Source organism: Hippoglossus hippoglossus, chromosome 9 (assembly GCF_009819705.1).
Source record: "Hippoglossus hippoglossus isolate fHipHip1 chromosome 9, fHipHip1.pri, whole genome shotgun sequence".
Classification (NCBI taxonomy): Eukaryota; Metazoa; Chordata; class Actinopteri; order Pleuronectiformes; family Pleuronectidae; genus Hippoglossus; species Hippoglossus hippoglossus.
In genome coordinates this window covers 19,406,043-19,421,899 of record NC_047159.1, presented here as the reverse complement: position 1 = coordinate 19,421,899, position 15,857 = coordinate 19,406,043, and the positions used below count along the sequence as shown (strand labels likewise).

The window sequence follows — 15,857 nt, the reverse complement described above, 5'->3', positions numbered from 1 at the left end:
AGATTGGGGTTAGGTTGATGGGAAACTCTTAATGAGAATGCCAGTCCTGTGATGACCTTGGCTCCAGCTCGGATACAGTAAAAAGCACAAAGCTCTGTCAGCTCATAGATTTAATCTTAGTATTTACTACTCACAATGTTCTGTGCTACATTTGTTCCATGCTCATCTATGGGACGCCTAAGGAAATTGTTTTATATTTCTCATTAAAACAAACCTGGTGCAACTAAGAAAAACGTTTTCAGCTTGAGAGCAAATTGCTCACATGTAGCTAGAAAATGAACTGTTTTTTGGGTGATCAGTTAAATTAGTGATAAGTGAAACCATTTAATTTCCACTTCCTGAGACTCACAATGATATGGAATTCTTTCTTTGATTAGTTTTTATTATTGCATTAGAAAAAGTAAAGTTTTGATCCCAAACTAGTTCTTTAATATTTGTATACTTAAAGGAAAAATGTGTATATTTCCTAATGTAATAAAATACAACATTTTAAAGAGTATTAAGAGTCCTCACAGACAATCTATGAGACGGGTATTTCCTATCTGTAATTTATAAGCAGTGATTATGGAAAACATGTTTTTAATAAGGATATTTACTTAACCAATAAAAATATTCAACATTTTCTCACTGATTGCACATTTTACAGCAATAGCAACATACTGCAATTGAATAAACTATCATATGAAATGCTGGGGTGTAAGTGAATCACTCGAAACAGTACTAATGTGTAGTCTTCAAATACAAAATAATTACTCAATAAAAAAATAAAAAATTACTCATTCAAGAACATTAGTCGACCTCCTGTCCTGTCGCACATTTCCACAACTGAAAAACAAATCCTGCCCAACTGCAGTGCCTGTAAAGAGAGACTCAGTTTCTCTTTCGATGAGACAGGAGGGTCCATGCTTATTGCAGCAGTCCGATCTTGCATTGCTCAGAAATATTGCACAACTGTATGTTGTTGACAGTCCCCTGGTCCATTTCTGATTGAGGTACATAGTTAAGTTAATGACTTATTTTACTATCTCTGTCCATTCCTGTGTCTATCCTTTTGCAGCTTGTTATGGAGGTATTTACTCATCAGGGCTGATAGAAACTGTTTTTGTTGCCAGCGCTCAGAAACGGTCACTTCTCTCCTCTTTTTCTATAATGGTTGAAGGTCCGCTTGCAGCTGTGACAGCATTTGAGTCTGGCTCCGGTTTTATCTCAATGTCTTCATAGCTCAGGTTATCATAGACATGTCTCATGTGGCTCCCCGTCTCCAGCTCCTGGCTGACCTTTGCTTTCTCCTGTTGCAGCTGCAGCAGCACTGCCTTGTTCACATCAGGACCTGAGAACAGAAAACAGACAGATTTTAGTCCTCGCTCCCAGTTTAATTGATTTTCTCAGGTGCATAGAAGAAAAGTGCTGAAAATAAAGTGCATACCAAAGTAGCTAAGCAGCACAGGGAGGAAGATGAGTCCATGAGCCAGCCCCAGAAGTGTGATGATCAGGTTTAACCGGAAGAAGAAGATCTGGATGAGCTGTGCTTTGGCAAACGCCAGCACAAGGATGCCCGGCAGGTTGGTCATAGCAACACCAGCAACTACCTTCAGGGTACAAAATATCCATGTTTAACTCAAACAGCAGCAGCTGACCATGGATGCTCATACAATTAACTGTGTGTGGCACTAAAAGTGAACCTTTATTAGCTCTGCCAAGGAGGTTATGCTTTCCCCCAGGTCTGATTGTTTGTTTATTAGTTAGTTTATTTATTAGCAAGATTACGCAAAAATCCCCAGAGCGATTGCCTCCAAACGTGGCGGAGGGATGATGCTTAGGCCTTGGAAGAACCCATCTCATGTGGAGATTAGGGGGCAGATTCAGTAATTTTTTTAATATGTTTTATGACAAATAAATCACTTCCGTTATCGGGCCGTTACCATTTTCTAACTATAAGAAATAATATTGTTTAGCCTTGGAAAAAGTATATCTGTGCTCTTCTAGTTTCCTTGACATTTGTGCTTTAAATTAGTGAGTGATTCTGCCTTATACTGTCGTTCACTTACCGCACTGCCCATATTGGCTGTAGCCTCCATTGCTCTTTCCACATGTGAGGGCTTGGTGCTGAGCGCAAAGGATCTTGTCATATGTGACACAAACTCCACAGAGATGCCCACCGCCTGCAACAACACGAAGAATGTATATGTAAATCTGTATGTACATTCAGAACTTAACTTCCTGGAAACAATGTTTCTGTTAATGTTTTCATGTCATAATTGTATTTTTATAAAAAGGAATTATCACTGAAAGGTTTGACTACAATTTTACACGTACAGTTTTAAAAAAAATAATAAAAGAAATCACAATGAAACTGTAATGGTGAGGATATAGATTCTAAATACATTTATATATGTACGCGCACAATGGAGGATTCAATATAAGCTCAAACTACAGATGACACTACAACTGTCTTCACAGGCTGAGCAGCACTCCTCATGACAAGTAGAATGAGCTTTGTAAAGTGGATGGAGTGCCCCTTTAAGCCCCAGCACAGACATGTTCTTACCGTGACCAGATTGATAAGGGCCACTGCGTTGTAGTCGATGCTCCACAGTGTCATGACGCCCACAGTGTCCACGACGATCATGATTATGGTGGCCAGGTTGAGCAGGCCGGAGCGCAGGTCCAGGCCCAGAAGCAGGCAGCACACCACGAAGGTCGGCAGCAGACACAGCGAGATGTTGAAGAGTCCCTCTGGCACGATAGTCAGGTACTGCTCGTAAAACACATTCGTTACCCTTGAAGACAGAGAGAAGCGAAACAATGGTCAGAAAATACAGACTGCTTGGATTTAAAGCTGTATAAAATAATGATAAGGAAGTGTCTGTCCACAGTGTTGTAGATAGAAGGTGTTATATAGGAGTTTGGGAACTGAAAGTACATACGTGTAGGGAAATACTTCAAAGTCAGGTGAGGTGCCATTGACTTTCCTCATGCCCATGGTGATATTGTAGGCCAGCTCTCTGGACTTCAGCAGCGCAGCAGTGAACTCCTGAGAGTTTGTTAAAGGTGTGTGGTAAGCCATGAACCGAGAGGCTGGGAACACAGCAGGAAAAGAAAAGGATCACTCATTATTTGGATTTCTATTTACAGCGTAACATCTTTGACTGCTTGGCGATGACTTACCTATAATTTCTCCGCTCGCATCTCTCACCACGGCCTTGTCGTAGGCCCCAAGACCACTATGAAAAGTTAAAAAAAATAAGCGGTGAGAATGTTGTTTCCATGTTGTGATGTTTTTGTGTACATGTGTGCAACTATGATACGCACCCTTTGGGGCACTGCAGGTCAGGCCTGTTACCCAGGAAGTCAGGGAGGAAACGGTTGAATTTTTCTACACTTGGCCTGAGGACGCCATTCAGAGGAATAGGCATACATCTACGCCTACAGCGGTTATCAGCTATGGAGACATGGGGGGAGAGTAAGAGTGGTAATAAAGTACAGGGAGAGTCATACAAGGAAATTCTCAGTAAAGATTGGCTGTTTTCTCAGCTGTGGTTCTCACTTTCAGTTGCAGGACAGAAGCTTCCAGTATTTTGACCGGTGGTGTACACACGACAACATTTTGATCCAGGGTTCAGCCAGTCAATGAAGTCATCCACCCAAGAGTTAGCAGGAATAGCCAAGTAGGATCTACACATCACATCGTCAAAAGACAGCAAAGGTCCATGATAAAGGATAAGACTATATATTATATTTTTGTTATAGCTACCAATGCCACGAATAGACCAAATATAACAATGTGTAAATCTGTTACAATACTGAGATGTAAATATTTAAATCAGGTCTCAGATATATAATTTAATTTGATGCTTTATATGTATAGTTTGAAATACACTTATCGCTATAAATTAGAAGAGATGACGCCTCTTGTCTGTATTATATTTGTGAAGCTACAGTCAGCAGCTAGTTAGCTTAGCATAAAGACTGGAAACTGGCAAAATACAACTGGAAGTTCCACATACTCATTAAGTACAGTGATTATAGGGAATACGTTGAGTGTTTGCTCTCTGCATGGCTGGACGTGTAAGAGGCAGCTTTTATCTGCTCAGTGGTGTTCATATAACTCAGTTTATCATTAACTGCTCTGATTGGATAGTATAGGAGAGACAGGGGTTATATCGATATCAGGTACAGGTCAGCCTTGAACCTTGGTTCAAGGATGTGTGGGTAAAAAATGATGATGATGATATAAAGGATAAAGGCACTCTTCATTAATTTGACCCAACTGATTGTTGCTGAGTTAGGAAGCAACCGTTTCTACAAGCCTGTTTCCTTGTGTTGAGGTTATGAAAAACTCACAGGTCAGGGTCATTGGTGGCGTACTGGATCTTCTGGGTTAGTGAGAATTCATCACAACCCGCGCTGGAGCAGACGCTATTCATGCCCTCCACAGTGGTGAAGTTGAAGCCCCTTTTTGTGACAAAGTAAACAGGAACTCCAACTTCAAAGTATTTGTACAAGAACTGGAAATAGTCCAACATATAAGAGCCCTGCACAAAAAACAGAATGTTTGTAAGGTTACATTAACACAAGACTGTGCGAGCATTCATTTTATGTTTATGTAAAAGTGTGTACGGACCTTTGGCATAGCCAGCTCCTGATCCAGACCAACTGTGACATTAAACATGAGGAATACAGATCCACAGAGCATGAAGATGAAAACCAACATCTGCAGAACACAAGAAAATATGAACCTTTTAACTTTCTTTTTTTTTAAAATATTTTAGTCACATCAGAGGCCACAGCTTGAGAATCTGTGAAATGTTCATGGCTGAAGTGTTAGCTTTACCACTAAGATCCTGCTGTAGCGGCTCAGTAGGACGGGGGCGTAGTATTTCCTCATTAAGGGCAGCAGAAAGCCCTCATTTGGCTTGTTGGGACGCTGCGTTGACACTGTGACACAGCAGAGCAGTTCACAGCGGTTGTTGTCTTGGCGCCGGGCATCCAGGGACAGCAGCGCCACAAAGGCCGTCATCTGCAGGATGAAGTCCATGAGCACAGCCAGAGCAGCGTACAGAGCGAAGGTCTTGACTGCTGGCATGGTGGAGAGGGCCCCTTGGGTATCCGAGACATGATCACAGGTTAACACATTGTATGGAAACACAGTATGATGTACTTCAGTGACACCTTTTCATATGTCACTGTTATCGGTTGTTCCTACCTAGAAAGAAGCAGATAGACTCAGACAGACTGCACAGGAGCATGCTGGGAGCGACGTTTCCAAGGACACGTCCAATCTGCTCCTCTCTTTTTTCTTCAGGTCTTCGTGCATCTCTCTGCAAGGATGCATGTATCACATTACTTGAAATTTGTATTTCTTAAAATCATCTATATCCAACACCTATGGTGCACGGTATGTACCTGGTACTCCAGAACAAAGATGAAGATGTTGTCAGCTCCTACAGCGAGCACCAGGAAGGGCACAACCTGCAGAATGACCAGCGAAGAGGGGATGCCGATCCAGGAGTAGAAGCCCATGGAAGTCAGGACAGAGCAGCCGACCACCAGGATCCCACCCAGACCCACCAGGAACTTGGAGTCCACCTTGAGGACAGAGCGATAAGAATCCAGATGTGCATTCAACTCTCTGAACCATGTGCTTCCCATATCTTTGCTATATCATGCTTTCTTTATTGTATAGCTTTGTGGCCAATAAACTATGTGCTCCACTGAGACGTTAAAGCACTTTACAGCTGACATAGCCACACTGCAGTTTCTCCTTATCACATGTATGATAAGTACTGTTTCATAAATGTTACTTTCTTGGTGGAGGGATATCGTATCCCAGGCACATGTTGCAGACGTCTGTTTTTAGTGTAAAACAAACAAAGTTGTGTAGCAACATCGTAACTGCAACATATTGCTGCACTGCTTATTTTAGTATGTTTTTTTTTTCTTTTTTTAAGACTGTGTTTATTATTTTTTACCATAATGTCAAAATGTAATGCATGGAAGAACATAATATACATACACCCCTTTATATATATATACATACATACACATATATACATATACATACCCACAGAAAAAAACATACATATCCAAACATCTGCATAAATAACACACACAGACACACACACGCACATATATAAAAACTTACATATATATACGTACATATACATACATAAACATGCATAAATACACACATACAAATTAAATTAACACTTGCTACGTAGCCCCTGACACAAAGTACAGCTGAGGATGCTAAAAAGGCCATTCGTTTTGCAGGTGTTGGATCACAAATAAAATATTGAATATACTCAAATTTAAATATAATGAGAAGAAAATGTTCAACCTGCGGTGGGGCTAAAGTTATGAGCAGAGAAAAATGAAAGCCATTATGATTCATTATCTGTTGACCATGAAAGTCTGTATAAAGATTTCTGATAATGAATCCAGTAGTTGTTGAGATATTAGGCCCAAATTGGTATATTGACCATTTGAGTACATTGAAAATGTAATGCGGACAGTACTATCTGTGAAGTCTTACCAGTATGCGTTTCCATGAAGTGTACTCTCCCAGAGCAACAGAAATGTAAAGAAAGATGACAGCATAGCTAATCATAAAGATGGGGATGTCCTCTGACGTGGTCCGATTTATCTCGTCCTCCAGGGACCTCTATGGAAAGAGAAGAGGGTTTCAGGTGGGGAGTGATACCAGAGATAACTCAAAGATTAGGAGCTTAAGAGTTAAGATAGTGAGGTGAAAAAGAGGTAAGGATTCCATCCAACCCTTGGACAAGCTGTAACAGCAGGTCTTTATCAGCATGGCACTGATTATTGCTTTTTTTTGCATTTTTGATTCTACTAAATATGAGATGACGAAATAGGTGGAGGGATTTCAAGAAGTCACAAGCAACAAAGGTCCCTGGTCAGGCTAAGGTTACATGGTCATGGTTTTAAACACTGCTCAGATCTGGAATTAAAGGTTCAGTGTGTAGAATTTAGATCCCTTTCACCTAAATCTTACACACTGGACCTTTAACATCCGTCCTGAGTGATCCGATCTGAAGTGGGAGACACATCCAGGATGCATTTGAATCCCAGGTGTAAACAGACAAACTGTCCACTTGAGATCTTATATCTCAGGACAGATGCAAAAAACAGTTCTGAACAGGGTTTAGGTCACTTGGGAAAATGACCATTCTTGATAATGTGAAATATGCATGATGTGATTTGTGAGTTTACCGTACCTCTGCCATGTATGCAAAGGTGAAGTTGTTGGCAGGGTTTTTCTGGTACTTTTGGACAATTTTAAGAAACTCTGTTTCCCACTGCATGGCCACTTTAAACTTGGTGTTGGTGCGAGCGTAGTTGTTGAGGGAGAAGGTCAGGATTAAAGCCTCGGCATTGGTGAAGTCGTCATCTGGGGAAAAGCGAGACGATTAGCATTGAAGGAGCGAGTTGGAAGTGCAGTCTAGTGAGTTTGTGTGTAAAGGATAATGCTGAAAGTCACTAACTCGTATAGCCTCCCACTGCTAGAAAGGAGAAGACTGGAGCGCCGTAGTCAGCCATGCAGCTCATCCCCAAATCAGTGATGTCTTTGAAGGACAGGGGAGAGCTTGAGAAGAGACAGGGGGGGGGAAAGGAAAGTTGCGTTTGAGTCACTGTGAAGCTGCAAATCAGTCGCCAATGTTTTCAAGTTTGGGTTGAAATCGTATTTGCTGAATCCTTACTTGAGGCAGTAGATCAAGTGGTCTCTCCAGTCCACCTCTTTGGTCACCCCCAGCTCTGTCATGTTCACCTTAGCGTTAATGTTGTCCAGGCTGTTCTGGAAGTACTGTGGCAAACTGTTGGTTGCACAGTCCGTCAGGGAGACGTTGTTTGGGTTCAGAGGCGCGAAACACACATCCTTCAGACTCGCTGTGCGGTTCAGATCCTCTGACCAGAACTCAATGTTCTGAAAAACAAGAGGCATCATGGCGTCAAAATAATATGATGAGGTTTTCCAAACACGGCTGGAGGAGGTTATGTTTTCACCTCTGTCTGACAAACAATCTGATCTGGATCAGGCACTGACACAGAACATTGTGAGATAATGCGTTTTTCAACTATTTCCCTTTTTGCCCCAAGGTATTATTCATGGATGTTGATTTAAATCATCTAGAGCACATTTAGGAAACTGATATCTATGTGTTTGTCAAATTTGGTGCAGCTTGATTAAATTCAAGGGGAATGTTGGGCCTTGGCAGAGGTATGCACTCTACTGAGTGACATTCTTGTTTCATACCTGTATTTGTGTCTGGAGCTCCAGCAGCTGGATGATGAGATCCTTAGATATGATCCCACTAAAGTTCTGTGGTCCAAACAGCAAGGAATCATAAATGTAGCCCTTTCTGTTTGGCGCTGTCAAGATCAGCTGGTTGGTCCTGAAGAAGGGGTCAAAGTATGTGTCGTGGAACTTTTTCTCCTGGCGGGCCCGGCTGTCGGGAGCGGACCACAGCTCCACTGGGTCAGTGGTGAGCTCGATGGATTTGAGGCCGGCAGCGAAAACAGCCACGACCGCAGCCGACAGCAGGAGCACCTTGAATGAAGTTTCAATATTAGCAACAGAGTCAAATCTTTTTCATCAGGCTGACATTTGTTTGGTTGGAAGCCACTGTGACTACAAACTGTTGTGATGGTTTGTGGAAAAGTTTGACGGTCATGTGAAAATGTGCTTTCTGTCCATTTTTAGCTCCGCCAATGAGGTTATGTGTTTGTTTGTCTGTTAGTTAGCAGGATAACCCAAAAACCACTGGACAAATGACCATGAAACTTGGTGAAAGCATGTGGCATGGGTCGGGAAAACACATTTTTGTAAGAATTTGTATCAGGGAGCAAATCCAGGAATTTTATTTTGAAATTTCCGTAGCATTGCAAGATAGGACATTTCAGAGAGTAATTCATGGATCTTGATGAAAAAAATCTGACATATTTAGGGGACTGATATTCACAAGTGTGTGTAATTTAGAGCGGTTTCATAAGGGGACTGTTTTGCTTTGGCAGAGGTACACACAGTGACTTTTACCTCAGTGATCTGTACCTGCCGTCATGTGCTTGAAAAGACTTACTGTGAGAGGATAAGTGGCCATGAGGATTCCCCAGTGCCGAAACCATGAGCTCAGGAAAGCTTGAGCTGCCAGGCTGTTCCTGTCAGCGCACGTCACCTCCGACGGGTCAATGAGTCGCTGAGTCACCTCATTACTGTTCTGGTCTTTGCCGTTCGCCTTCCTCTTTCCTTTCTTTTCATCGTCTCTCTTCTTAGACATCACCCAGTAAGAGACAAAGAGGTACAATAGGAAGGCAAATATCAGGAGACAGAGCAAGATGATGGAGATCACAAGGAAGCCGTCTGTCCCCAAGAGTCTGAAGGGACCCGGGGGCAGCGGTGGAGGAGGTATACTCGGGCACGACTCTTGGCAGTCTAGGCAGGAGCAGACTTGGCCTCCTGAAGGTGTGGTCTCGTTACACTTCAGTGCACGTCCGTTGTAGGGAATCACACCCTCTGGTAGTCCCTCAGTGTATCCCTCCTTTATCAGCCTGAAGTTGATGTCCAGTGGAGCCAGGCCGTTGCTGGAGTCTCCCTGGAAGTCATACCAGCGCTGAGCGGTACACAGCTTGGCGCCGTATCGTCCACACATGGTGCTGATGGCGAAACCCCCTGTGGCAGGTATCCTGACATTTTTGCAGGACTGGAATGACCCGTCTGCAAAGGTGTCGCTGAGGAACGCCTGGTAACCCACCACGACCTCCCTCGTCACGTTTGAATCATCAGTGAGGTTCATGACCTTTGTGATTTTCACTGTCTGGCTCTGGTTGGGGCTGCAGGTGTTGATGCAGTGCAGGTGGGCAAAGTTCTCAGCGCAGGAGGGACAACGGTTCAGCACGGCCTTGGACAGGGCCAGGCTCTTATCAAGGGATGTCAACTGTTGAGTTGAGCAGCAGGCGTAAGTGTTCTTCTTGCCACGGTCCAAGATGGGACACACCTAGGGTCATAACAAGTGCTATTTTAACACAAGACAGAACAACACATTTTGTGGGGATGGTCTGACACTACAATACTTTATTCATTCCTATGTTCTTCAAACTGTTATTGGCACATACACACCTTTTTGAGTTGAGTGTAGTGACTTCCTGTGACAAGTCGGGCTCTGCTGTAGTTTAGACAGGGGACAATAGCAGGAATAAGGGGCTTATCTATCAGTGGGTTAGTTCCACACTCCTCATAGAAAGCACAGTAGCCAGGCTCATGCTGGGCCTCGGACAGAACCTGTGTGGAGGACAGGTTTCACATATACTTTAGTTAACTGGAAAAAAGAAGGGAAATCTTAAATGCAGTTTCTACTCAAAACTTCAATATTGATGTCATTTAGGCCTGTATTTTAGATCTTTGGCCCTACCTTGCATTTATCTGCATCATTTAGATCAATTCACAGGTAAAAATGGATGATTTAAAAAGCTGCAGTAAAGGTTTATGAAGTTCACCAGTAGTGTTATTTCTAAAGACATGTATCCTAATGACTTTAGAGCTGCACTGTGTCCTGCTTTGTCAGCTACTTAATGTCGGCTGGCAAGATAACAGAATTGGCAAAATGGAAAAGTTGTTCAAGGTTGATTACAATATCCAGAACTTATTACAAATAACTGAACAACAAAATAAATGATAAGTCAGTAAAAGTGTTAAATATTGATGTTTCACAAGTTTACGAACTTTAGCCCATAGTTACAATTAATGTCTAAAATGGACAATTATATTACAGGCTTTGTCTGCCCATAGATATTTATGTAAAATAGTATGTGCTTTATGTAAAACTTTTATGTAAAAGCACCATGGTTGGCAATTGTTCAAATGCACTCAACTGCATAAATAAAACTTAAACTTTAAACACACACACACACTTCTATTGTGTGTATCCTGACCACATATGGTCAGTGTGGTGAATCGAGGACATAGTTGAAAAGAGTTGTGGAGCTGCTGTAAACACCTGACGTCAGCGGGTGCTATTTGAATTGTGCCCAGTTTCACTCAGTTTCAGCTCTTTACCTGTTTGATTCCCTCCTCCTCTCTGTGCTCATATATAAACTATTTAAATCTGGTCACTGACATGTTTAAGAGTGTGGCTTCAGAAATTAAAGTTGACATCACTTCAAATATAATTTGAACTATTTCAGTTGAACTTTTAGTTTATGGAAGATTTAAAATGCCTTAATAAACACAGTTTAAAGAGATCAAGAGAACGGCAGCACACACTGTAATATACAATATATTTCCACTGGTTGTTTTTTTAATTCGGCATTTACCATCTTCAATAACAGTGAACTCAGACGGCACTTTATCTTTGTTGCCTGTGTGAAAACTTCACTAACTTTGGATGCTTAAGTGTAAGAAAGCAGTGAAACACTGTTTTTGCTTTGACATTTATGGTCCTTTACTCTCAAAATAAAAATAAATAATGTAATGACGTCTTTTGTGATTACAAATATTTTTATCAAGAATTTTTTCTTAAATGTGCAATTGATTAAATCTATAAAGAATTTAAATTACAAAAGAAATCACATATATTCTTTTACTTTTACCTTAACCTAGTATCTATATTACGGTGCACCTTATGAAACTCAATTATCAGGTATCGACTGACTAACAGAGAAAAATTACCAGATCAACTTACCATACAAGTCAGAAAAACAACCAGGCTCGTTACGTGGACCATGATTCCTGTCAGGGTCCTCGGGTACAGTAAAGAGGAGTGTATATTAATCAGTGTTGGTCTGTTGGATGATACATTAGACAAAGTAAGACCGAAGTGCTCTGTGGTGTCCTCTCTCTCCTATCACCTGTGTTAGGGTTGGGGACAAGCCCTATGTCACCACTCCTGTGACGTCTCAGCTTTCTTATCTGGTCTGATGAGGCGGCTGCCCAATCACAGCAATGGATGATCAATATCACTGTCGATAATTAACATGGGAGGGATTTTGATAGGGTTGCTGGGGAGAGCCAAAGCATAAGGAAGAAACTACGGGAGAATCCAAAACACCAACCACACCCGGTTCTTGACATAGGAGTGTCTCACCTTCAGCTGAAAAATGTATCAGATTGTCGCCATTACTGTTTCTGTAAATCTGTTTCTATTAAAAGGCATTGGTTTCTCCAAATCAGTTGCATATATGGTTTTTTTTTATTGTTGTTTTGCAGTTTATACCGCAAACAGGCAAAGTACAGTACACCCCACCACAGTAAGCCTGAACATGACCTTTAGACCATAATCTAAGTGAAACTGATGGGTGCAGTCCATCTGATCTCCGGTGTCCCTGAAACCTTTCTTTCTGATATTTTGTTTTTTATTCAAACGTCATCCATCAAATCCATTAAAAGACTGATGATAGTCGCAGGTTGTCATGGTGCCACAACACCATGACCAATCACTTCCTACCCCATTTATGTTTTATAGTGAATTATCTTATCGCATGTCAAGGACAGAGTCGAGATAAAGCTCACAACGAAGGCTCCACGGTCGTACCATGTTATTGTCAGAGCATCAGAGATATCAGGGCGAAGGTTTTTTATGATAAATAGAGATGGTAAAATAAGACAATGAGCCAGATATCGTATGTTGTTGTTCTTTGCTCTTGATAAGTCAGAATTTTGTAACTTGGCCAAAACCACAAAAGACTATGAGACTCTGCAGTGCACGCCACTCAGATTAAAAGATAAAATCATGTGGTTTATCACCACCAATATTTATCTATTTTTTCCCCCATCAATTTACTGACAGCTACCCTAACAGTGCATGTGCAGCACTGAAATCATGATATGAGACTTTTTCTATACTTTTGTTCAGTAAATGAAAGGAAGAATTACAGTTTTACTATTTTTATTACTGGACACACTTAATATTTCAACTGCACTATATTCATTTGTATAGACATTTTGTAAATACATGGTAGAATCAGACCAGTTGCAGCATTACATGAATAATAACAATAATAATAATAACAATAATAATAATAATCATCATTATTATAATTATGTATTTATGTCATAATTTTTGTATTTGTACTCATTGGACAGAAATGTGATAAATCAAATGTACATTCAACTGCTTATCAGTGTCTCTTGTCAAAGTGCATAAGGGATGAATTTGGGTGTAATCTTTTCTGTGGTAAATTGCAAAGGAAACAAGTTGTAATATTGTATATATTATGCTAATTTATCCAAAGATTTCCTGGCAGGGAAAAAAAAATCTTTACCTATACTGGTTTAAATTACAAATGCTGAAATTACTATCTTACGAGTTCAAATGTATTTAGTTTTACATGAATATTATTTATTTATGAGTGCAAGCTTTTAAATATTATTCAATTGTACTTATAGAAATATGCACGTTAAATCTATCAAATCATCACGTTCGACAGCCTTAGATTCACGATTAATAGAAAAAAGTCACACCTTTCACAGACAGAGCTGTGGAAAAATATCTTGCCGTCTGTCCTCCAAGGTACAGAGTGTTTAAAAAGGATCTGTGTAAACTGTTACCGAAGTCAACTCCAGATAGCTCCCACTTTCCCCCCTTTATGACGTTGACAGCCATTATTTATTGTGCTGGCTGGATGGTGGAGCAAGCTGGTTATCTTGACTTTTTGGACTCCGGGTGAAGGGTAGTTTCCTTGGAAGATCTTAGCTATCAGCTGAAAACTGGCTCAGAGGATAAAAACCCTCTTTGTGATGGAGATACCGGGATCCTCAAATCTCTGCCATGATCATCGCACTCTCAGATAACAGTGAGGGGAACAAATTACCTGAGAACAGATAGCTTGACATTCAAGGGCCTTAATATTATGGCACCATCATACCTTAAAGAGCTCATAGTACCATATCACCCCACTACAGCACTGCGCTCCCAGAATTCAGGCTTACTTGTCGTCCCTAAAGTCTCTAAAAGCCGAGTAGGAGTCGGAGCTTTCAGCTATCAAGCTCCTCTCCTGTGGAATCATCTCCCACTTTCAGTTCGGGAGGCAGACACCCTCTGTACATTTAAGAGAAGGCTTAAAACCTTCCTTTACGATAAAGCTTATAGTTAGAGCCGGTCCAGGCTTGTCTTGGACCTGCTCTTAGTTAAGCTGATATAGGTCTAGAATGTCGGGGGACACATAACACATGGAGCTTCTCTTCCCAGCTTCTCCTTCCTCTTCTCCCTCCTTATCACATCAAAGAAATTAATGTCTCATTAATCGCCAATCAGAGATCGTGATCGTAATGGCGGATCCTGTATCGTGTTGCCATCGACCACGATCGAGGTGGCAGCTGATGGTGGATCCTGATGGCGGCAGTGGATCATGATTGTGGACTATGGTGGCATCCGATCATGATGGTGGATCCTGATCATGGTGGCTGCTGACCATCGAATATGATTGCAACAAGACTGCTTGTTATACAATATTTCTACTCAGATACTCTGCCAATACTGACAATAATCCATCAATTCATTTACCTTCCATTATGCTACAAACGGTTTATTCTACCCAAAGCTGTAAATACCCTTATCTTTCTGATGTTCTCCATTACACGTGGCATCTATTGCACTTCTGTCCATCCTGGGAGAGGGATCCCTCACGTAGATGCCCACTAACCTCTCCGCTGTGTGTGCGCCTCAGGACGGTCATGTTCTCCGACCTGAGCGCCCAGAAGGAGGGCTCCTCTCTGCTCTGCCGCCCTGCCTCCGAGGACCAGGGGCCGGTGTTCGAGCGGACCTCTCTGGTCTTCACTCCCTGCTCCGAGCGCTTCATAGTCGGGGAGAGAAGCTTCAGTCGCCAGTATGCTCACATCTACGCAGCTCGACTCATGCAGATGCGGCCCCTGCTGTCAGAGAGAGCCCAGCAGAAATGGGGTAAGCCCTGCACATTTTCTTGCATACATCTCGGTGGTTGTTGAGGGTTAAGGGCAGATGATGTCACACCTTGTTAAGCCCTATGAGACAAATTGTGATTTCAACACATTCCTGCCTTTATTATATATATATATCTGTATCGAGGTTTATACATAAATTACATATAGATTTTGTGATTCATGTCAATGTTATTTAAATCAAAATTAAAAACCCACCTTTTTAGTCTGGCTTTCATCTAGTGTTTTATAATTTCATAAGGGTTTATTATGTATATTTGTACCATTGTTATTATTTTATTTTACTAAAATGTATGTATATTACAAATATTTGATTATCTTATTCTGCTTTTATTGTTGTGTTTTCTAGTATGGATTGCTTTGGTATGAATTAGTCTCTAAATCTGAATGTTTTTAATTCATATTTAATAATATGATTTACTATGTTATGTAAAGCACTCTGAATTGCATTTGATTTGTTTGAAAGGTGCTACATAAATAAAGTTTGATGGATCGATGGTTGAAAAACTGCTGATCGTCCTGCACAATAACACAAAGTAACCCAGCTCTTTTCACCGCACTAGCCTGGCACATGCATGTTTCAGCTGTTTACCCATTATGCAAGACTAAATGTTTCAGCCTGCTTCCATCAACTTAGCCCTTGTTATCAAACCAGTTTCTTTGCATGGTTTTTATTTGGGTTTCATCATAGCAGGTTACTAGATGAGGGGAGTTCCATCGTGAAACTCAAACATGTGAACCTGATTCATGTGAAGATTCGCTGACATTACAGATTATTACTGAAATCTGGACACGGCGTCATATTCACAGAGCTGCACATGAAACTCTGGCTTTTATCTATATGATTATTTATCATTTGACACAACAGATTTTTTTTCTGGCTGAGAACCTGTTCATTAAACCAGAAACAAAGAAGAAAAAAGACTGT

The 15,857-nt window shown here is 41.2% G+C and overlaps 1 protein-coding gene across 1 annotated transcript; it reads right to left on the bottom strand.

Moving 5' to 3' along the window:
- Positions 1-561: 561 nt before the first annotated feature.
- npc1l1 (NPC1-like 1) lies at positions 562-11,878 on the bottom strand. The gene is made up of 21 exons (XM_034596816.1): positions 11,697-11,878; positions 10,136-10,297; positions 9,099-10,013; positions 8,276-8,569; positions 7,722-7,945; positions 7,506-7,606; positions 7,239-7,411; positions 6,536-6,664; positions 5,407-5,589; positions 5,207-5,321; positions 4,835-5,100; positions 4,625-4,714; positions 4,345-4,535; positions 3,548-3,675; positions 3,313-3,442; positions 3,169-3,224; positions 2,928-3,078; positions 2,549-2,780; positions 2,049-2,162; positions 1,427-1,589; positions 562-1,330 (listed from the first exon to the last, which is right to left on the bottom strand). The coding sequence occupies exons 1-21, from the start codon at positions 11,736-11,738 to the stop codon at positions 1,116-1,118; spliced, it is 4,074 nt and encodes a 1,357-aa protein (XP_034452707.1). The 5' UTR covers positions 11,739-11,878; the 3' UTR covers positions 562-1,115.
- Positions 11,879-15,857: the final 3,979 nt, after the last annotated feature.